General features: G+C 40.8%; 1 protein-coding gene across 3 annotated transcripts in view; it reads left to right on the top strand.

Annotated features, from left to right (window-relative positions):
- The window catches only part of TP53BP2 (tumor protein p53 binding protein 2), a 68,287-nt gene extending 45,217 nt beyond the window's left edge, over window positions 1–23,070 (top strand). For all 3 annotated transcript variants that reach the window (XM_057727286.1, XM_057727287.1, XM_057727288.1), the window contains 13 exons: window positions 1,749–1,923; window positions 2,489–2,670; window positions 3,012–3,176; window positions 3,558–3,786; window positions 5,169–5,279; window positions 5,603–5,751; window positions 6,528–6,993; window positions 8,352–9,127; window positions 12,280–12,417; window positions 13,108–13,241; window positions 16,124–16,290; window positions 19,436–19,635; window positions 22,272–23,070. In XM_057727286.1, coding sequence (XP_057583269.1) covers window positions 1,749–1,923; window positions 2,489–2,670; window positions 3,012–3,176; window positions 3,558–3,786; window positions 5,169–5,279; window positions 5,603–5,751; window positions 6,528–6,993; window positions 8,352–9,127; window positions 12,280–12,417; window positions 13,108–13,241; window positions 16,124–16,290; window positions 19,436–19,635; window positions 22,272–22,313 — 2,934 coding nt within the window. In that variant the 3' untranslated portion in view covers window positions 22,314–23,070. The remainder of the gene's footprint in view (window positions 1–1,748; window positions 1,924–2,488; window positions 2,671–3,011; window positions 3,177–3,557; window positions 3,787–5,168; window positions 5,280–5,602; window positions 5,752–6,527; window positions 6,994–8,351; window positions 9,128–12,279; window positions 12,418–13,107; window positions 13,242–16,123; window positions 16,291–19,435; window positions 19,636–22,271) is intronic.
- The last annotated feature ends 102 nt before the right edge of the window (window positions 23,071–23,172 follow it).

Raw genomic sequence — 23,172 nt, 5'->3', positions numbered from 1 at the left:
CAGATCTTCCTGACCTTAATTCTGATCAGAGTTAACCACGCTACGTTGAGTATCAGTAAAACTGGAGAGGCTTAGAGCACTTTTCAGCTTTGCTTGTAGGCACTACTCGTGTCCTGAATCATTACTACGGCAGGAGGAAGGTCAGAGTCGGCGCATGCCAGCCTGTCCCCGGCTGCTGCTTGGCGCCGGTCACAGGATGCTTGCCCTTATTTGGGGACATTCTCCCCCCACAAACTAATCCTCATCCTGTCCTTGGGCAAAGAAAATGTGGGAAGCCTCTCCTTTACTGTCAAAATCGGTCTCCCTGCTGCTGCTTCTGCCAGCCGTGGGCTTCTAGTCTGCACCAGAGGTTGTCAGACTTTGTCTGTGAAGGGCTGAAATAGTCTAGGCTCTGCAGGCTGTGCTGTCTCTGCTCTGCAGTTGTAGTGGGAAAGCGGCCATAGACAATAGGTAAACTGATGGCTGTGGCTGTGTGCCAAGCAGACGTTACTTACAACATGGATAGCAAGCTGGATTTCGCCTGCAGGCTGCGTAGCTGGCTGGTCCCTGGGCTAAGCACTCAGTCTCTGCCAGCAGCCAGTCTTTGAGGGACTATAAGTTCACTGACGCTGGGGTGGACAACTGAGGGTTTGAGTAGCAAGGTCCCCAGCAGGGCTTTGAAGTGTTGGCCAGGGATTCTTTAAGGCCATTCTCCACCTGTACTGTGGCCTTCCCTGTGATACTTCCTAGGGTTCCTGTGCATCCCTTCTACTTTTGGTGCCAGACACCAGCTTGTTCAAAATCATGTGTATCATTGCTTCTCAAACTTTAATGTGAATATGATTCACCTAGGGATCTCGTTAAAAACGCATGCTCTGATTCAGTAGGTGTGGGTTGGGGTCTGACATTTTGCATTTCTAATGAGTTGCCGTGGGGTGCTGATGCAGCACATGAATTCAGATAAAAAGGTTGATAGTTAATAGAATAAATCTCCACCCTTGGGGTCTTATTTTGAAACTGTTTCTGTGTTATTTGTATGTTTTAGCCATATTAATCTGTGAAGTTTACCCTTGACTATAAATTGTGTGGCTCTGTTACTCAGTTACAAATTTTAATATAATAGAAATAAAATTTTAAGTTGCATTATTGCAGTTTTCTAAAGGTGATAAGTAGTTCTCTAAGTGTATTGAGTGTGTACTAACTGTAAGGTACTGTTCACAGAGATTTACATTTCACATTGCATTTAATCCTCGCTGTAGCCCTAGGAAGACTAAGTGATCATCTCATTTTATAGGTGAAGACAGACTTGTGGATTCGGTGAGATTATGTAATTTGCCCAATGTCTGATAGCTAATAAGTGGCAGAGCTTGAGTTTGAATCCAAATTTGACCTCAAAGTGTATCATTTAACAGCTTTCTTTTACTGCCTCCCATCTCTGCATAAGCTCCTTCAACTCCTTCTTAAAATTATAGCCACAGCTCATGAAAACAAGTTCCAGGATCACTGCTTGCTTGCTGCACAAGAACCACTTGGATAAAAATACTGATTCCTGGGTCTCACCTCTAAGAGATAGATTCTGGGGTTGGGCCCGGGAGAGTCCGCTTTTCACGAACTCCCCAAGTGGTTCTGATGGCAACGTGTAGGACAGATGGTGAGACCGGTGCCCCCGGTGCACCTCAGTCGGGGCATCTCGGGGTGTGGTTAGATTAATTGTGGGTTAGTGGTCTGCTGTCTAAAATGATCCGTCTGATGATGGCTTACATCTGTAGGAACAGCGTTTAAAGTTTTTGAAACAGCAGGATCAGCGTCAGCAGCAACAAGCTGCGGAACAGGAGAAGCTTAAGAGGCTCAAAGAAATAGCTGAGAGTCAGGAAGCGAAACTGAAAAAAGTGAGAGCGCTTAAAGGCCACGTGGAACAGAAGAGGTTAAGCAACGGGAAACTTGGTGAGTTGCGCCCAGTTGGTTTACTTCAGGGCTAAAGGCTACATGTTAAACTATTCGGGGATAAGAGAACAGGGTGTAGGCAGTTTATATAAATTTGTAGTAAGTGAGAAGAATACGATTAGACTGTATGTAGATCACTTTAAAAGGATTTTTTGGGAAAAGTATAATTTACGGCAGTTTTGATGCTACTGTTTCCCCTGAATTGAATTCAGCTGTTGAATGTTTTAGACAAGGTTTCCAAGTTCCCTTTGGAAAATATAGTAGTGGTAGTTTTCTTTTTCTCTCTAAATATTTTTTGACCAAAAATATGATGAAGGTAAGGATTTTTATTCATATAATGGCTGCATCTATTACAATACCATTTTAATTAAAATTTTGGTGATTTGATTTAGAGATGTCTGTGTTGATTTCAGTTGCTTATAAAGGAATAGGTTGATTCTAGGACATTTCTGAAAATTTCCTCTCCTTTTTATGAGAAAGTTTATTGTATATCTTGGTTGCCCAGGAAGCAGTCCATTCTCATGTTTCTTTTCAACGATTGTTGCTTTTCTCATTCTTACTTTAGTGGAGGAAATTGAACAGATGAATAGTTTGTTCCAGCAAAAGCAGAGGGAGCTTGTTCTGGCTGTGTCAAAAGTAGAGGAACTTACAAGACAGCTAGAGATGCTCAAGAACGGCAGGATTGACGGTCACCATGACAACCAGTCCGCAGTGGCTGAGCTTGATCGGCTCTACAAGGAGCTGCAGGTAAACACTGGCCGCTCGTGGCACATCCTCTCCAGGAGCACAACGTTATCCACATAAGGGGCAGGAAGTCCTGGATTTTGGCCTCTTTTCCTCAAGTCGGGGAGGGGGAGGACGACCTAAACCCCACAGGATCCAGAGTAAACATTGTAGTCCCTCAAACAGGAAATCTGAGGTGATCCTTATGACCACAGCCGGTGGTCTAGCACTTAACCAAGAGATGAGAAGTGTGGAGGGACCTTACATTTTTAGAAATTATGTCATAGTGAACCATGTGATTATCTGTTTGAGAAATTTTTCTTCCTACTCCTCGGCAACCTCTTTCTCCCCCTGATTTTATTCAGTTAAGAAACAAACTGAACCAGGAGCAGAATGCTAAGCTGCAGCAGCAGAGGGAGTGTTTGAATAAGCGCAATTCCGAAGTGGCGGTCATGGGCAAGCGTGTTAATGAGCTCAGGGACCGGCTGTGGAAGAAGAAGGCGGCCCTGCAGCAGAAGGAGAACCTTCCGGTACGTGCGCTGTTGGCAGGGGCGGGGAGGAGGGACGACGACCATCCCCGTGAGGTCAGTACTTGTGGAAGCATCCTCAGAATCATTGCTCGCTGCGTCCTCGGGAAAGAGACAGCACCTGTGGCTCCTTGAGAAGGAAGCCACTGCTCTTGTACTTTTAGGATTATCACCTACACAGCTCCGCTCTTCTTTCTAATTCTTGTCATGAACTATGGGTGAGCGTTCACCACGGGGTGTTTTTATCTGGGGACACGTCTTGTGGATTGGATGGCTGGATCCTGAAAGTGCTGATTTTTATCAAAATTATGAACGTGTCATAGGCTTTCCTGAGTCGGATCCAGCCTGACGTGCAACACTAAAGACCCTGTGCTTTCTCCCAAGGTTTCGGCTGACGGACACCTGCCCCAGCCGGGGGCATCGGGGCCGAGTCGCGTGGCCGCGGTCGGTCCCTACATCCAGTCATCGACGATGCCCCGGATCCCCTCACGGCCCGAGCTTCTGGTGAAGCCAGCCCTGCCCGATGGGCCCGGGGCCATGCAGGCTTCCGAGGGGCCCATGAAAGTCCAGACACTGCCCAACATGAGATCTGGGGCTGCTTCGCAAGGGAAAGGTAAAACCAGGCGTTTCCAAGTCCTTCCATGGCTTACCTGCTCCTGTGCTCACTATAATTTTACCCCCAAGTTTGAGTTTATTTGTTTGTTTGTTTGTTTGTTTTTGTATACCTTTCTTTTATTTGTGCTTCACAGCACTTTTTTTTTATTTTCAGATTTCTTTCTTCTCCAAGTTTGAATTTTAAAAAGATGTCTTCCTATCCCTTGTTCATGTTGAAATTCTAAGAATCTCCTTGTGTTCTTTGGGGTTAAATGATAATTTTCTTAACCCTAAGTAATATAGTTCTGTTCAGGAAATGAAACAAAACATCAGGTTTTTGAAAACCTGGAAATTGTTTTGAAGTCCTCTTGTTCATAAAGAAATTTTGACCTGATGTTAATAACTTGAGAACTTTCCTTGTTGTGTAAAAATGCCAGATGTGCTAGTGGTGTTGTCGTCAGGGAGTGCGAGGTGGTGGGCCCATTCGGTTGATGATTAGTGGTTACTATTTGCATGTGCTTCTGCATGAGAATTTGCCTGCTGATAATTTTTAGAATAAAGGTAAACATATTGGGAGATCAGAGTGAAAGTAACAGGGCCTCCTTGTGCTAGTGATCTTTGCATTCTGTGTGTAGTCCTCAGATACTTTGGGGGGAGGTACAAGTCAGAGTTCTATAAAAGGAGGAGAAAATGAAGGGAGAATTGTAGAAAAAGCAGGGCGAAAACATTATTGAATAAGCTTATTATTCAGACCCCTGGAGGAGAAAAAAAATAGAATTGTCTTTTTTCCCTAACCACTATCATGTGTAAATAATAGCTGACCTTAAAATTACTTATTATTTTGCTGTAATTACCACTGTGAAGCAATAGTGCTACACAGTCTAGGTTTTATTGTAGAAAGAGTTACTTTTGTTTTCTTTCTATAAGGAAAAATAAAAGCTATGGCTTTGAAACTTAAATACCAGTGTAGAAAAAACCTGAATACTCTGATTTACCCAAGACTGTGGTTAGAGTCATGGGCTAAAAGTCTGTGTCTTTGCTTTTGTTGTGTGCGTATCACTTATGGTGTCATTAGTTCAGACACACCAGAGAGCTGTTGGTATGCTAAGTTGGAAGTCGTTTTTCTGGGTGTGATGGTGACGTGTTCTCACCCAGTGAGGAGTCATATGTCCTTGCTGCTTCAGGCAGACTTTCTGTTGATCATAATTAATTTGTTTGAGTAAGTGGGAACACTCTTAAATTACAAGTATGAAATTTGCTATTTTCTAAGTAAAGTTTACTGAGATTGTTGAGTCTGAAACTTAAACCTGTTTTTAGAGATTAAACTTCTTAGCAGCAAAGTGAATCAATAAAAATCTCTTTATAATACTGGATAATTGTAGTTGCTTTTCTGCATTCTAGGCTCTAAAATCCATCTGCTTGGCCCTGATTGGACTCCTCCAAATGCAGATCTTTTCTCGAGCCAAGCCTCTGCTTTTGTGTCCAAAAGCTCTGGGAATGCTCCAGACCAAGGTGAGGTTTCCTTGTGCTGTTCCTGAATATTCTATTTTGGCCGTCTGAAAGTTCTGGGTATTCTTTTTTAGGTAGTTTATTTTCTAGTGTGTTAAACCAGGGACTGTATTTATTTCCAGAACAGCTTCATTTAGCCAAGGAATTAAGGTACCAGTACTGTAGTGTTGGGTTGTTCTTTAATCAACTTAATTTAAAAATAGAAGAGCATTTAGTGGGTATAGGATTTCAAAGAGATCGAGGAGAGAGAAACATGCATGAGTAAGAAATCTTATCACGAGCAGTTTGATTATCAGTGTGATTTCTCCCCCCCCCCCCCCCTTCAGCTGATGGTGGGGAGGTTCCACTGAGGGAGAAGGAGAAGAAAGTGCGTCCCTTCTCAATGTTTGACACCGTGGACCAGCCTGCTGCCCCACCCGCCTTCGGTACCCTGAGGAAGAACCAGAGCAGTGAAGATATCTTGCGGGATGCTCAGGTACTTGAGAGTATCCCAGTTTTAAGATTTAATGGTAATGCTGTATGCATTTTTTTTTTTTTAGAAGAGATAAAGTATTATGTGAGGGAGAGAAAAAAACAAAATATACCTGGAAGATTAGAAAATATAACAGCATCTTGTTATTTTAAATTCCGTTGCTTGAGTATATTTGTGGTCTCACATCATACTGGAGCATGACTGACATACTTGTTTCTGGGTCATATTTTGTGTGATTCTCTATAAAAATTACAAGTGCATTGAAGCACATTGCATTTGTGCTGCTCAGTTACCTTGTTTCTTCAAAATTTGGAGCTAAGGTTATGTCAAGCAATTTGATGGTGAATCTCCCGTAACAGTTAGGATCCCAGCCTCTGACAGCCAGGCTTTGGCTGTGTGATCCAAGTGAGGAGGGTTTTTTTTAACCACGTGGTCCAGGTTGTGTGAGGTTCTCATGAGCGAGAATGGTTTTCAGTTTTTGGTGCCATTGGTGAATGTGTAACATGGCAGTTAGAAGTTTTCAAGTGGGCACTTATAGTTGCCCAAACAGGAAGGGACAACATGGAGGAAATCATACAGGGCAGGAATTGTATTGCGTTACTGAAGTCCCTTTTACATGTGATTAAGTTCAGAGATTTAAAACTCTTGAATGATTTTTAAATGTAGAGCTAGTCTTTTCAGTCTGTACGTAACATTTGTGAAATTTAGGTTATCTGGAATATCTTGTGTACCCAGTTACACAGTATTTTAACTGGCTGTGTGTCTATGTGTGTTTACAGGCGGCAAATAAAAATGTGGCTAAGGTACCACCTCCCGTTCCATCAAAACCCAAACAGATTAATTTGCCTTATTTTGGGCAAACTAATCAGGCACCATCAGACATTAAGCCAGATGGAAATCCTCAGCAGTTGTCAGCGGCTGGTGCATCCATGGGGAACAAACCCAAACCGGCAGGGCAGCAGCAGAGGGCCCTGTTGGCTGCCGGCGTGCCTTCGGTTGGCCAAGCAGACCAGACCCTTCCTGCAGGTTCTAAGCAAGAAAGTCCCCCTGCTGCCGCTGTCCGGCCCTTCACGCCTCAGCCTTCCAAGGATACCCTCCTCCCGCCCTTCAGAAAACCCCAGACCTTGGCCACCAGCTCCATATACTCCATGTATACACAGCACCAGGCTCCCGGCAAAAACTTCCAGCAGGCTGTGCAGAGTGCGTTGACCAAGTCCCATTCCCGAGGGCCCCACTTTCCGAGCGGTAAGATTCTTGGTCTCGTGTGCACCTGCGTGGATGTGTTTCTGTCCTACACCAGAACTGCCATCGATTAGTAAACAGCACAGTGACTTATACCTGTTTTGACTGATGCTTTTGTTCTAAGAGTTTTGTTTCATTATGGCCTCTGGTCTTCACGGGAAGTTTGAAAGAGTTTGTGCTAAATGTCAGCTACTGTAGTAGCTGGAGATGGTAGGTGAATAAAAATATGAGTAAAATGAAGTAACTATCAAAATAATGAATGAATGAAACAGGTGAATAAAACCTATAGTGATGACATAGCCTCCTGCATTGAACTTCCCGTGTGCATTTGTTTCCTGCTCACGGACGAGCTCCTTGGTGAGTGGGGAGAGGTGCCTGCAGGGCATCACTGTGCAGAGGGCTGTGTCCTCGCACTCGGTCTGACCAGTGTTCTTGGTGTGTAGAGGATTGGACAACCACCTCTATGTATGTTTTCATTTTTTAAAAATATTCTCTACTATGTTTTAAGTTGTTCTAATAAGGACACAGCTACTAGTTAAATATAAAACAGAAAAAGATTACTTTGTGTTCAACATACATAATCTGATACTTGTTGGGTTCTTTCTAAGAGTCATTAGTTTATGGGACTAGAACAAAATTCACTATGTTTTAATGGAATGAAAATGGCTTTCTAGTTATGAAATAAGCATATCATTGTGGCCCAAAATATCATGAAAATAATTGTGTAGCAGAGGATTAGTATATATGCTTCATCTTACTCTTTTCATGAGTCTTTGGTGAAAACTGCTAATATAATAATTTGGAATTAGGTAATAATGATGTAATCAGAATGTTTAAGGGGAATAGTTTTGGTAAATATAAGTGTTTATTAATAATGTCGTAAGCCAAATGATTTCTCGTATTGATTTCCTTTTGAAAAGTGTGAAAGATGGGGTAGTGCATGCTTAGTTTTAATCTGGACACATGAAAGGATCACCAACTTTCACTGATTCTGAATTCTTTTCACGTTTTGAGATTTTATTTATTTATTTTTGTTTTTTACATTTTGACATTTTAAATTTGGGTGCTACAGTCAGTGATTTCTTACAATTATAATTGACAGCATTTTCTTTCGTATTGGTATGTAAAATAATGGTGCCTCTTTATAACCAAGAAGGGTTTTGGTTCTGTAATAAGTTTATTATGCAACCGTGGAAACCTTGCTTTGTCATTTGTTATTTTTAAAAATTAGTTGTATTGAAGGGTATCATGAAATAACTATGAAATTAAAAGAGGCTTTAATTATTGTTAGCTCTGTCTGTTATTTGCTAGTTTTGTTTAATTAATACTAATCAGGGCTTTTTCCCCCCAATTCCATTTAGTTTATGGCAAGCCTGTGATCACTACTGCCCAGAACCAACAGCAGCTCCCAGAGAACATTTATTCCAATAACCAGGGCAAACCTGGCAGCCCGGAACCTGAAACAGAGCCCGTTTCTTCTGTTCAGGAGACCCATGAAAATGAAAGAATTCCCCGGCCACTCAGCCCAACCAAATTACTGCCTTTCTTATCTAATCCTTACCGAAACCAGAGTGATGCTGACCTAGAAGCCCTACGAAAGAAACTGTCTAACGCACCACGGCCACTAAAGAAACGCAGCTCTATTACAGAGCCAGAGGGCCCTAATGGGCCGAATATTCAGAAGCTGCTGTATCAGAGGACCACCATCGCCGCCATGGAGACCATCTCTGTCCCGGCTTACCCATCCACGTCCACTTCTGGGACTGCCAGCCCGGAAAGCCCGGTGGAGATCCAGAATCCATATTTGCATGTAGAGCCAGAGACGGAGGTGGTCCCTCTGATTCCTGAGCCACTGTCCCCGGAGGAAGCAGGAAGTGCCAGTACAGAGAGCACTGATGTGTCACCTCCTTCTCCGGGCCTTGAGTATGCACCTGAAGGAGTCCCAGACAGCAGCCCAAATTTCCAGAACAGTGTGGAAGAACCAAACCCGGAGGCTCCCCCACTGCTTGAAGTGTACCTAGAGGAGTACCCCCCCTACCCACCCCCACCGTACCCGTCCGGGGAACCAGAAGGCCCAGGAGAAGACTCCGTGAGCATGCGTCCACCTGAGATCACCGGGCAGGTTTCTCTGCCTCCTGTAAGTAATGTGGTGTCTTGTGGTCACTGCAGGACCCTTTTATCTTGTCACAGCCTTCTAGGTGGCTGATTGTCACTACTCAGTGAAACACTAGCGAGTACTTACAGCCATTCACAAAAGATGATCTGTGTTTAACTGCCTGTTGTAGCACATGTGTTCTACAGCTTGCCTTTTATTTTACAGTTCCTTTGGCACAGAGTGGATCTTATAAATGTTATCAAAATGCAGTATATTCAGTATCACAAAGATTTTAACTTTTCAGGAAGAACCCCTTTCTTTATGAAGGAAACAAAGTTTTGTTCTTATACCTGTATAAACACCAGGTTTGCTGTTCCTTCTCTAGCTGGTGTCACATGTTAGGGAAGGCAACACTGGGAATGAAAAGACCTGAATTTGGAACTTACGATCACTAGCTCTGTGACATCGGGCAGATGGTTTAACGTCTCTCATTGGTGATATCACTCTTTCAGACTTTTCTTTTTCTAGCAGTGAAATTTATTTTCAATGTCATATTTAGGTGGAACCTCAAACTTCCAGCGTTGATAAAATTGGAAGGGTTCTGGATGAAATGAGGCCTGGGAGAGGTAACTGAGTAGGGAATTGGGTGGACTGTCTCTAGCCTCTTCCTCTCCTTCAGCCTGGTTTGAAATCTCTGGGTGTCATGGTGATACCTCAGGTTTCTTTGTGCTCTGACATTGTTACTCTGTTTCAGTACTTGTAATTGGTCTGTTCATATTTTCTGTTTCTTCCTGGTTCAGTCTTGGAAGATTGTACCTTTCTAAGAATATCCGTTTCTTCCAGGTTGCCCATTTTAATTGCCATATAGTTTGCCTGTAGTAGTCTCTTAGGGTCCTTTTTATTTCTACGGTGTCAGTTGTTACTTCTCCTTTCTTATTTCTAATTTTGTTCATTTGGGCCCTCTCCCTTTTTTTCTTGCTGAGTCTGGCTAAAGGTTTATCAATTTTGTGTATCTTTTCAAAAAGCCAGCTTTTAGTTTCATTGATCTTTTCTGTTGTTTTCTTAGTCTCTAGTTCGTTTATTTCTGCTCTGATCTTTATGATTTCTTTCCTTCTGCTAACTTTAGGTTTTGTTCATTCTTCCTTCTTCCTTCTTTAGTTGCTTTAGATATAAGGTTAGATTGTTTATTTGAGGTTTTTCTTGTTTCCTGAGATAAGTTTGTATCACTCTGAGCTTCCCTCTTAGAACTGCTTTTGCTGTGTTTCATAGATTTTGGTTGACCTTAAGTTATTCTAAAGCTTTGTATGTTTTAACTTGGGCGTGTCTTCTGTACTCCTTCCAAATATTAAGCTTTTCTTTGGAAATTTATTATGTCACTTTGAAATAGGCGAGAGAAGATCAGAATCCCAAAATGTTTGAAGTTGGTTCTTTCAGAGTTTAATTTGAAGTCATTTTGTTTCAGTAGGACACCATGCTATGAATTTTTAAAACCTGGGCAAAAGCAGAATAGCTTATTGTAAGGATTTTTTTTAAGTGCTTTATATGTTTGATCCCTTATTACATCTTTTAGATGTGGTAGTAGTCAAAGATAATGATTAGCCAAAGTTGCCTTAACTACTAGTTTACAGTCAACATTTGTTTAGAAGTTCTTTATAGCGAACACTGAATTGTAGGGAAAAAATTTTTTAAAATAGAAGTTAACACTTTTTTTTAGCAACTCTGTGCTTCTTAGTCCTGAGGCGTGATTCTCTTTGAGTTAAACATGTGCGATTCTATTAATTCTCTTCCTAGGAAACTGATTTATAAACTTTTTTCCTTCTTAGTTCAAGTAAAATAGAAGCCACTATCTTGAACTTTTGTTTGAAAGTGGGTGTGACTGTACTATCTGTGAGTTGTATTTTCATAGTTGTGTAATGTTTATTCTTCTTTTCTTCAGCAGACCAAAACATTTTAGCCGTTGCACATTTGTGAAATATATTAATTGCCACTTAATGTTTTTCAAAACTCAGTAGTTTTCCACATCAGGAATAAAATAAAGAGAAGTATGTGTAGCATATCATACCCAAGGAAATGTTTCCACTCCGTTGGTTATGTTTAAGAAATCTATCTTATAGGATGTTAGATCTAGTTTTAACATTTGCCTTATTTTTTTTAAGCTTGGAGTATTAAAATGTAGAAAATACTTGATTAATTTACTTACGAATCTTGGAATGTAGTTAAATTTTTAAATATAAAAATGTAAAATAGATAGCTAGTGGGAAGCTGCTGCATAACACAGGGAGATCAACTCAATGATGGTTAACGACTTAGAGGGGTGGGAGGGAGTCTCGGGAGGGAGGGGATGTGGAGATATATGTATAAATACAGCTGATTCACTTTGTTGTACAGCAAAGACTGGCACAACAGTGTAAAGCAATTACATTCCAATAAAGAGCTTAAAAAAATAGTGATAGCATTTTAAGACTTGGTATGTCTAAGATAGACTAGTAATCTTTCTTTTACCTTCATACTGTGCTCCACTCCCCTGCCTCTCAGGAGACATTATGTTGTGAAATGGTTAAAAGGAAGGGCTTTGAAGAAGCCAGATAACTTGGATTTGAATTCCAGCTCTGATATTTACTGGCTGTGTGCCTCAATTTCCTTATCTGTAAAGTGGGATAATAGGGTTTTCGTGAGGAATAAATGAATAATCATTCAACAAATGTCAGCTCTCACAATTCTGAGTTTGTGCTCTTACCCAGTTTAATCATGTGGGGTTTGCTGTACTATATTAAAAGTAATATAAAGACCAATCTTGGCTAATTTTGATCCTGCTTGGAGAACCAGCCTACTTAGCACTGCAGATTTTACTCTTAGCGCAGTGTTATCCAAATGTAGTTTCAGTAGGCTTTAAAGAGGTAGGTTCTTCCACTTTGTTACGTGGGTTTATTCATTAAGCTACATATTATGATTTCTGTACTTTTTGGCATAATGGTATACTTTAATAAAATGTGCTAAATATATATGTGTGTGTGTGTATATGTGTGTGTGTGTGTGTGTGTGTGTGTGTGTGTGTATATATATATATATATATATACCCCCCCCCCCAACTTCCTTCGACTAACTCAGCTGAGATGTTATTCCTCCCTTTTTGTTATTTTTCGATCTCTTTGCTTAGATCAGTCTCCTTAACCTTCCGTGCATTTCTTCTGCAGGGCAAAAGGACAAACTTGCGTAAAACTGGTTCAGAGCGGATTGCTCATGGAATGAGGGTGAAATTCAACCCCCTTGCTTTACTTCTAGATTCCTCTTTGGAGGGAGAATTTGACCTTGTACAGAGAATTATTTATGAGGTATGAAGTAGTTCATTTCTTATATACCACCTTGTATTTTGTCTTAGAGCTCTAATCAGAAGGCTACTGTAGAGAACCTTTACTTTTACCTTGTTTTCTCTTTGGGGAGGTGGGTTGTTGAGAGGAACTCTTAAGCATGCTCCAAAACCAGCTTCTCTGTTTTAAAGGTGTGGCTGTAACGCTTTCGATAAATAGTGTGGAAGTTCAGTATTCACTAGGGGTACTTTTCTTTCTCTGGGAGATCATGACCCTCCTTTCAAAGCTGCTCCTGCGTGGATTTGTACTCTCCAGTGTTAGAATTACAGATGTGGTCCCTACTTTTCAGAAACCTGCTATTTAAAATATTTTTAGTTGACCTTTCTTCCCCTCCATGGCAAATGTGACTTCTCCTTAGACACTAATTTGTGGTGGGAAGTTGGAGGATAAATAAACAGAAATGACTGTAAGGATATAGTTTCTGGGACTTCTTCAGTTTTTTAAAAACCTTTTTATAGTGGGTGCCTACTTAATGTCTTATTTCTAGAGCTGTTCTTGATATAGTTTTCTTGGCTCCTGAAGGTTTTAATTATGATTTAAAAAAAAATACTACCAGAGTCTCTTTCTATTCCCTTGATCCTGAAGAGCCATTTTATAGTTGACAGTTAAGGTGACAGGAAATTTGAGTGACGGCCACCCTTCTTCTTATTGCAGGTTGATGACCCAAGCCTGCCTAATGACGAAGGCATCACAGCTCTGCACAATGCTGTGTGTGCGGGTCACACGGAAATTGTTAAATTCCTGGTACAGTTTGGTGTCAATGTCAATGCTGCTGACAGTGATGGGTGGTAAGATTTTCTTTTAAACTCGACTCAGACTTCAGTTGTATCTGCTGTGTAAGCAGCGGATGAGCCGTGTTGTAGGTGCTGTTGGAAGGCAGAGAGGTATGTCGGTGCATGTCCTCACACTGCTTGTAATCTAGACGGAGAGACGTGGGAGATGTTTTTAAGGAATTAATATGTCCTCATGTAGTAGTCATCTCACTCCCATTCTGGAAGCAAGATGGAGTTTTATTTTATTTTTTTATATTAAAAAAATATTTTTTTTGGCCGCACCACGTGGCTTATGGGATTTTAGTTCCCTGACCAGGGACTGAACTCGGGCCCTTGGCAGTAAGAGCGCAGAGTCCTAACCACTGGACTGCCACGGAATTCCCTAGATGGAGTTTTAGAAGTTTAGTAGTTAGATAATAAAAATAAGAAATGTCCCAAAGTGGTACACAGTTCATTGGAATGCTTCAGCAAATTTGAGAAATGCTGATTTAAGCAAGGTCCCCCCCACCACCCTGAAACTACTGTGTCTCTAAGAGGGGATTATAATTTGTAAACTTTTCCAAATATTTTCGACCATGGAATCCATTTTTCATGGAGCACTGTGGGGAACTGGTGTGGATAAAACCTAGGAGATGTTAATGTAAGTGATGAATATTATTATTCATAGGATAATGTATTATTATTAACTAAAAATAATAAAGGTCCAAATATGTTACTGTCACTCCTGGTAACTGTAGTTGAGTGGATAGTAAATTTTGTATTTTATTTTTTGAAAAAATAAAGTTTTAAATTATGATACATGTTTTTGGAGAAAAATACCCAAAAGTTACTTCCTTCTATATGAAAAAAATTTTTTAAGTTGCAATCACACTATATTTACTCAAGTATTTTAATTTTATAGCCTTTATTTCTCTCAATATGGAAATAATTGTAATATCAAATTTACGTGTATACATGTGTAAGTCACAGATACCCATATGCATGGATCTGAAAAAGCCTCATTTTCTCCCATATGGCTGTGACTCGTTTATTATGACTCTCTCCTTCTTGCTAGATGTTTAGATTGTTTCCCAATTTTTTGTTTGTTATAAATAATTCTTGGAGAAGCATTTTGGTTGCACTTTAAAAAAATTGTATTTGTAAAAGTAATGTGAACCCATTGTGGAAAACGTACAAAATAGAGAACTAACAGGAAAACAAGCCATTTGTACCCCACAATCTAGAAGTAAACACCATCAATATTTTAATATATTTCCTTCAGGCTCATTTATGTATGCATATATATGTGTATAATTTTTTATGCCTATATATTTTTTTAGTTTAGTTCTCAGTAGGTTTTTTTTTTAATTGAGGTACAGGTGAGTTACAATATTATACTAGTTTCAGGTATATAACATAGGGTCAAAATTTTTATAGCATATACTCCATTTAAAGTTATTAAAATATTGGCTACGTTCCCTGTGTCGTACAAGATATCCTTGTAGCTTGTTTATTTTCTACATAGTAGTTTGTACCTCTTAGTCCCCAATCCCTGTTTTGCTCTCTTCCTCACTTGGCTCTCCCCACTGGTAAGGGGTAGTTTCTTCTCTGTGTCTGTGGGTCTGCATGTTTTGTTCTATTCATTGATTTGTTTTATTTTTTAGATTCCACATGTAAGTGATGACATACGGTCTTTGTCTTTTTTATGCCTACTTTTTTAGTTTAAAGCGTAAGCAGAACAAATTCTTAATGTCACAGTGTGTTTGTTTCCCTACTATTGGGAGTTCAGATTATGTATAATTTTTCACTATTAAAAAATTAAAAATTAAAAAGCCATGCAGGTAAGAAAAATCTGTAGTAATATTCACCAAATTACAAGGGTGAGTCAAAAATTATCCACACTCCGGTTATATTAAAACTTCTGTAAATTCTGCAGCTGGAGTGCGGATAATTTTTGACTCACCCTCGTATCAGTGATAGTGGTTGGGATGAGGGTGTGGAAAATAAATTCGTTTTGTGAAAGACCCAAGTGGAATAACGTGAAAAGGGGCGGGAAGAAAAGGGTAAAGAAACGGAATCTCCTGTGCTTCAGGGCCTGATGAACATCCTCAGGCTCATCTTCTGAGTTGGGGCAGTGGTCCTGGCTCTTCCACTTTTGCTATGAATCCAGAGTCATTGATAATACAAGGGTGAGTCAAAAATTACCCGCACTCTGGCTGTAGAATTTACAGAAGTTTCCCTGTAACCGGAGAGTAGATAAGTTTTGACTCACCCTCATATATTATAGAACGTTCGCTATGCTGGAGAAGATTCTTCGTCATGGTATTCATACGTTCCTGCTAACGAGTGGCTAACAGAGATTGAAATGTATATTTTACAGTCATTTTTGTGGTCTGAATTGAATTGGCAATTTTTTTCCAATTAAAATTTAATTAGGATTAAAAAAATGTTGGATAAAGATAGTTCTTTATGTGCAACTTAATGCCTTCAAAATTGGTGGTGATAAAGGGATGTTTAAAGGCACATGTTTTGAGTGAATGCCTGTTATGTAAAGACTTATGTCCTCCACGCTAGTGGAAATAATTAGGCTGGATGCTCCAGAATGTGGAAGTAAATACATTTTATCCTGCTTTAGATTATTATACAACTTTCCTTTCACTCATGTCCTTGCTTCCTCTCACCCTCCACGCTGCCCTGGCCCCAGCGGAGTCCCGACTTTTTCCTTTGTGGCTATAATTCTTGGATGGGCTCAAGTATCTATGTTTAACTCATTTTTTAAAATCTGTGTGAGAGGTTTTCAGAAGGAAGGGCTTGGTGGATCACAGACTGGAGAACTTTCTTTACAGATAACTGTGTCACAGCAGGTGTCATTCAGTTTAGGAAACCATCTCTAGCCCTTGCTGTGTCCTACTCCGCAGGACCCCACTGCATTGCGCTGCCTCCTGTAACAACGTCCAGGTGTGTAAGTTTCTGGTAGAGTCAGGAGCTGCTGTGTTTGCCATGACCTACAGTGACATGCAGACGGCCGCTGATAAATGTGAGGAAATGGAGGAAGGCTACACCCAGTGCTCGCAGTTTCTTTATGGTATGGAACAATTAGATTTACGTGTATTGATTACTGTACTCATTTATCCTGTATCTCTAGGGTATTGTTTGGTAAGTGTTTTTACTATTTGGGGAAGCATTTTGTGTTGCATGTAGTCCTGGGCAGCCTCGATCACAAACATGAATGCAGCTTTTGTGTGTGTGCCTAGAAGCAGCTATTGTCAGGGACATCTTCAAAGACAAAAGACAGTGATGCAGCATTGGATCTGGTGGGATTAATAGCTTTTGACCACCGAAAGATCCTCTAGTAAGACTTCAGTAGTTAATGCGAGTGATGCTGTATCTTTGCAAATAAGTAAACAGAACCTCCCGCTTCCCTTCTAAGATGATCAAGAGAAATGCAGTGTTGGAATAAGAATCCAATGGATCCAAGTTTTTCTGCTAAATCAAACATCACAAAGTAAAAGAAGGCAACATATTTTAGAGCTAATTTTTTGGCTCTTTTGCTGTCCTGTTTTTGAGCTTATGATTCTGATGGATCACATCAGCTCTGAACCCATAGAAAAATGGACTTGAAGTTTTAGGTGGATGGATGTTGATTGGCACTGTTATTTACAAGGAAAATTTTTTTATTTGCAAGTCTGAGAAGTTGAGGTTACTGTTTCTTTTTAGTCTGGCTTGGGAGGAATGGAGAAGGGGAAAAGACCAAGACAAATGAGGAGGTGGGTCTCAGGACCCCAAACCACTCAAGCACTCAGACATGGAAAGACCCCTGAGGTGAAATGTCTTCTGTGTTTGACCATTTTCTGTGTCTCACTAGGCCTGTGTTCAGGCCCTGGGAGAGAAGGGAGAGGGTCGGAGGGAGAACCACACCGCAGGTTCTCGTCTTCATCTCTCAGCTCTTAGTTTTTATCGTTGATGTTTATGATTGCTGTCTGCGTGTGTTCTGAGCTCTACATCAAAGAAAAATTTTGATACACTAACACATTTTAAAGTCAACATGATATATTGATATGTATTTTGTTATATTAAGCGTATTGGTGATTGAGCTATATGTAAGTATGATAATATGATTTTTAAAAATATTCAGGGACATTTGATCAGAGGTTCTTTTAATTTATGAAATATGTTGTGGATACCAAGAGTGTTTCTGACATAGATGTACAGTTTAAATGATGATGATACTAGACCGAGCACAGTGAAATGTCCAGGTCTCCAGCTTGGGAAACAGAACATAAACTCTCTCTGCCATCAGCAGGGGCCCTGCTTTAGAGAGGGCCCTGACATAGCCCCTCTCACATCTGTGGCGATGAATTTATAAAAACAGTTGTATCACCTCTGTATGAAGCCTACACCTAACATTGTTTAGTTCTGCCCTTTTTTGACCTTTATATAAAATAAACCATACTGGTGATTCTGTGGCTTGCTTTCATTCACCATCATTTTTGAGATTCATCTGTGTTGCTGCATGTAGCTATCATTTCTTCTCACTGTGTTACTGTTCTATTTTGGGACTCTACCACAATATATCTTTCCATTCTACTTTTGGCCGATGTTGGGTTTTTTCTTTTATTCATTCATTCATTCAGTTATAAACATGGCTCCGGTGACCATTTTTGTCCTTATCTTCTGGTGTCTCTCTAGAAGTAGAGTTGCCAAGTCACAGGGGTGCACCTGTCAGAGAGTACCTTTTGCTCTGTGTTCTCTCTGACCTTTGGTTGGACCTTTGGTGGATTTGGAATCCTATCTCATTCAGGCTTTAGTTTGCATTTCCCAAATTGCCAGCGAGATGGAGCATGTTTTTAGGACCCTCAGAAAATTTTTGAAACAGTAATTTGTAACTCTTAGTTTGCTAAAGAGCAAAGTAAGGAGAAATTGTCTTCCATGCCTGATGATTTCCTGGAAATGAGCCTCGAGTTGTCATTTCAAGTGCACCACTCCCATCCCAAACGGGTGAGTCTGGCCAGCTTTAAAGCTCGGTGGAATTCCAGTTATCTCGAGTCATATTGTCCTGGGGAATCTCACTGTCATGTTTTGCATGTCTTACTTAAACAGGAAAGTTGGAAATTTGCTTGTCCCCATGAGTAGAAACCTGACCCTTTAGATAGGCAGAGCCTTCTTTTGGAAAAGAACGATTTAATTTCTTGTTTTGCCCAGAGTGAGAGGTAGCGTGTGCGATGTCATATTCATTGACATAGGAAAAAAAGCTCATAATTAATCATTTAGATTCACATCAGTTGAAAAACCAGACTGTTTCACAAGCAAGCAGATAGTTTCCTGGCTTTCCTAAAAAAGTGGAAATGCTCATGAGTTCGGACTTGCTCAGGACATTATTGTCCGATTCGCCCTCCCCTTCCCCCATGTTGCCTGCCCGTGGTTGATTTGTGACTCCTCACAGGATAGCGTCGTCTTACAGGATAGGAAGTATAAATCAGAAAGGGAGGACCTAAAGGCCTAGTTCTTTTGCAAATCTGTTACTCACTCTGGTGAAAAGTGGACATTTGGGGATTTCTTGTTTTTCCCTCCCCTAGTTTGTGGATTTCAATATCTTTTAGAATTCTGATTCTCATTATTTTAGAGTTGACTCTATGTAGACTTTTATATCCTGTCTGATATACCTGGCCATGTTTTTGTATTCTAACATGTTATAATTTTTTTTCTTTTATCTTTCCTCACTTGAAAATTGAGAGAGACTTTAATAGGCACGACACTCTGGTCGTTTTTCTCTGTCTGCTTTAAGTTTTAGGTAAAAACAGAAATGATCCCAGAGTTCCTTGGTCATTACACTCAGTGAGTAGGCTGAAATTTGACAGGTGTGTCATTCACTTTTTCAATATCCTAGACTCGAACAGTTCTTTTTTTATTCCTGGGTTTGTAATCGTTTTTGTATTCTGAGTAAGAGTAGCTTTGAGAGCTGCTTATAAGGTGTTGGTTAGTTTTTAGAGCTGGTTTAGAGACGATAGCATATGTTAACTTGTCTTTTATATGTTCCCTCTACACGGCTGGCATTCCTTTGCTCCCCCAGCCCTGGGAATTTTATTTATTGAATGTTTACTGTAGTGGTTCTACCATTCCAGCATCCCAGCAGGTTCCCATTTCTTCCCACTTGGTTTTATAGAGTGCCACGCTCTGAGCGTGGTGTGCTCTGAGTTACATGTCCTGTGCTGTATCTTACGTGCCATTAGGAGTCCAGGAGAAGATGGGTATAATGAATAAAGGGGTCATCTACGCACTTTGGGACTACGAACCTCAGAATGACGACGAGCTGCCCATGAAGGAAGGGGACTGCATGACCATCGTCCGCAGGGAAGACGAAGATGAGATTGAGTGGTGGTGGGCCCGCCTGAACGACAAGGAAGGATACGTTCCGCGCAATTTGCTGGGAGTGAGTGTTTTATGTGTGTCTTATATGTTTTTGTGTGTGTGTGTGTGTGGAGAGGGGGCCTTGGGAGAACTGCCATGTGTTCTGAATACCGTGCAGCCTGCTGCCCTTTGTTAGTGAGGCATGGAATTGAACATTTTTGTTAGTCTTAAATTTAGACTTAAAAGCACGTTTTCAGCCATCTCCATTATGATTGATAGCACATTTACATGTTTGCCAGCCCATAGAGGTCTGGGGCCCTGTCTATATTTATAGAGTGAAGATAACTGGGTGATGTGATGGGAATTGAGCTTATGATATTTGAAATACATTTTAGATTTAAGTCAGGATTTGCCTGTCTGCTAGAGAGCTTGAACAGGGCACCAGAGACAAGATTCTTTGTTCTTTTTCTGCTGGTGGATTTTAAGTTTCATAAAAACCAAGAAAATAATCAAATCATATCAGCACATATAAACCAATAACATGTCTATATTAGTCTGAAGGGACTGCTGTCATCGGGCACACATTCTCGGGGGGGAGTATTTTCACGGAAAGGCTAGTATAGTTGGATGGAGTCTAATGCATAGCAAATGGGAGATATTTTCATTGTCTTTTCATCAGCTGCCTGACAGACATGGTCTGTGCCTGCAGAGAGCTTCTGTCCCACTCGACGTCCTGACCCGGGGCTCTGTATGGGGTCATCCCACTGTCTGGGCGTTACTCTCTGTGGAGCTGATTAAAATGCCTCCAGTGTTGGGACCTGCAGCTTCGATTCTGGCCCGTGTCTCCTCCTCCTGACTCTTTCTTCTCCTTTGTTGTTTGTTGTGCAGTATAAATGACAGCATAGATCCTAACTGCTGTCTTCCTGGTAGCAAAATTTACTGTTCTATAAGCATTTGGGGTTTGGAGAATATTCATTCATGTGATCCTAATGTAACTTGTAAAAAGTAATGAAAATTAAAAAAAATTAAGCCATGGAGCCCTTCCCCAACTTTTTTTTTTTTTAATTATTATTTGTTTATTTATTGGCTGCACTGGGTCTTTGTTGCTGCACGCAGGCTTCCTCTAGTTGCGGTGAGCTGGGGCTACTCTTCATTGCAGTGTGCAGGCTTCTCATGGTGGTGGCTTCTTTTGTTGTGGAGCACAGGCTCCAGGCTTGCGGGCTTCAGTAGTTGTGGCACACAGGCTCAGTAGTTGTGGCTCGAGGGCTTAGTTGCTCCTTGGCATGTGGGGTCTTCCTGGAGCAGAGATCAAACCCATGTCCCCTGCATTGGCAGGCGGATTCTTAACCATTGTGCCACCAGGGAAGTCCCAAGCCATGGAGCCCTTCAAAAAAGCTATCAAATTACCAGATGAAAGTAGACATATAAGGGTGGTTCTCTTTCGAGCTTTCTTGTTTGCTTCTACAAAGTCTTTAGCGCCAGAGAAGCATGATCTCTTGCATGCAGCCACTTTCCTTCTTTAATGAACATCGAGAGCAAACAAGCACTTTTACTTTTTATAGTTTCTTATCTGGGAAAAGCTCTACCTCTTAGGAGTAGTTGCTTATTTGAGTCTTACTTTAATTTTCTAATAAAGAGGTTCAGTGGTTAATGAAACGTAGAGAAGTATTCGTTCCCAAGTGTGGATGCAGCTGGTCAGAGACCAAGCTCTGCCTCCTGTGTGTGGCTTTCAAACGTTCTGAAATCAATGGACTGGACTGAATATTTTCATTTTAATCGGACATTTAAATATTCTCAGTCCTTTGGAAAGCTTTTCTGGATAGAAATGGCCTCTACACAACTTCTTTGGGTTTCTTTTGAGGTTTTTTTATTTTTTTTAAATAAATTGCATAGAGGTTGAATTTTTAGTCAGAGGCTAACATACAAGATTAGAAAATTATATTGACTAAATATCTTTCCTCACAGAGAAAAACAATCCTTGATAGAACAGTGATCTCTCAGTTAGCTTTTCAGTTTTGGCTGGAAGTGTGACTTGAGTTTCTTTCAGTAAACCTTTTTCGCTTTGTCTAGGGGAGGAGCAGGAGGAGGAGGAGGGCTTTTGTCTACTTTGCCAGTTGAATTACTAGTTTGACTTGCTCTTGGCTTCATGATCACTCTCCTTCCCAGCTCTTGTTATGGAAAACACAAAACCGCAAAATCCTAAAACAAAAAACTCCCCTTATCCTTCCTCAAATCTGTAGACTTTTGGTCTGTGGCATTTGGTTTCTGACAGTCTCAAGTCCCATGACACCATGTGATGGTCCATTGAGAGTGAAGTTAAAAGAGCCTCTTTAACCCCTGATCTTTTCCCTTGGAACAGAAGCTTATAGCATATTGCAAATCACCTCTAGTCTTTTGTGGTCCTTGTTGGACTTGATTTACAATTCAGTAAGCTGTGTGAATGGAGTTAATGCTCAGAGCCATCCTGGATTTTGTATCACTGCACCATGGCGATGTCCCTGTTGAGGGAACCCTTTTGAATGTCCTTTGCATGAGAGTTTTTAAATATGATTCTTTGGGCAGCTCTGGGTGCTTCACGTGGCAGAGAGCCCTTTCTTTGGTTTAATTTCTTTCCTGTGACATCAACACCTGTCCCCCCCCCCCCCATATTTCTTGAAAATGTGTTATACTCCCACATCTGTGCAGTATGTAAATATTTTTTAAATTCTTTTTTTACAGCTATACCCAAGAATTAAACCAAGACAAAGGAGCTTGGCCTGAAACTTTGCACACTTTTAGTTAATGAAGAATTAATCTCTGTTACCACGAAGAAGAAATAATATGTTTGTGGCAAAAATTTCACAAGACTTATTTTAATGACAAAGTAACTTGAAAGCAATGAAGAATGGGCTCTGGAAGCAAATGAAGGCTTGGAGTGGTCTCTGTTGGAGGAGGATGTGCGGCTCGGCACGATGGAATGAACGGTGCTCGTCAGGAAGCTTACCCCTCTGCGCTGGGTACAGGTCCCCCTGTCGCACTCCAAAAGATACACGGCCACAGTCCCGTTCTCTGCAAGAAATGGGACCACTTATTGGGCTACTGGGAGATCAGCTCCATGGCTTGCTTAGGTTGGCATTTTTCCGTGCCTGCCCTGTCCATGTCCTCCCACCAGAAGGACCAGTGCCATCATGGTGCCATCTCAGATTGTCCCCCAGCACCAGCAGGCCCGTGGGGGACTCGCGTGGAGGCTCCAAGGTGCCGCGTACTTGTGTGTTGTCCGTGAAGAACTGTTTGTTGGTTGTCAGTGAGCAATAACTATGGTGTGAGTTCTTGTAGCATCATATATTCGAGATATTGAAACCACACTACACTACAGGTCATTAGATTTAGACACTTGTTTTTAGGCTGAAATTTGAATCTATATTTATTGTCTTTTGTATCTTGGCAATTAGAGACTTGCTATAGATGTACCCATGATATTTGTCCAGATTATAGCTGACTTTAAAAACAATTGTAATAAAATTAAACTTTTTGACTCTAAGCTTTTTACTGGCTTTAGTTTTTTTGTGTCATTAACAGCCTTGTTTAAAGTTCCTAAGCCATTGGAATATGGTACCCTGCCGAAAAACAGTAAGATTTC

Source organism: Hippopotamus amphibius, chromosome 3 (genome assembly GCF_030028045.1).
Source record: "Hippopotamus amphibius kiboko isolate mHipAmp2 chromosome 3, mHipAmp2.hap2, whole genome shotgun sequence".
Taxonomy (NCBI): Eukaryota; Metazoa; Chordata; class Mammalia; order Artiodactyla; family Hippopotamidae; genus Hippopotamus; species Hippopotamus amphibius.
Note: the sequence above shows the minus strand (reverse complement) of the source record. Positions and strands in the feature narration are given on the sequence as shown.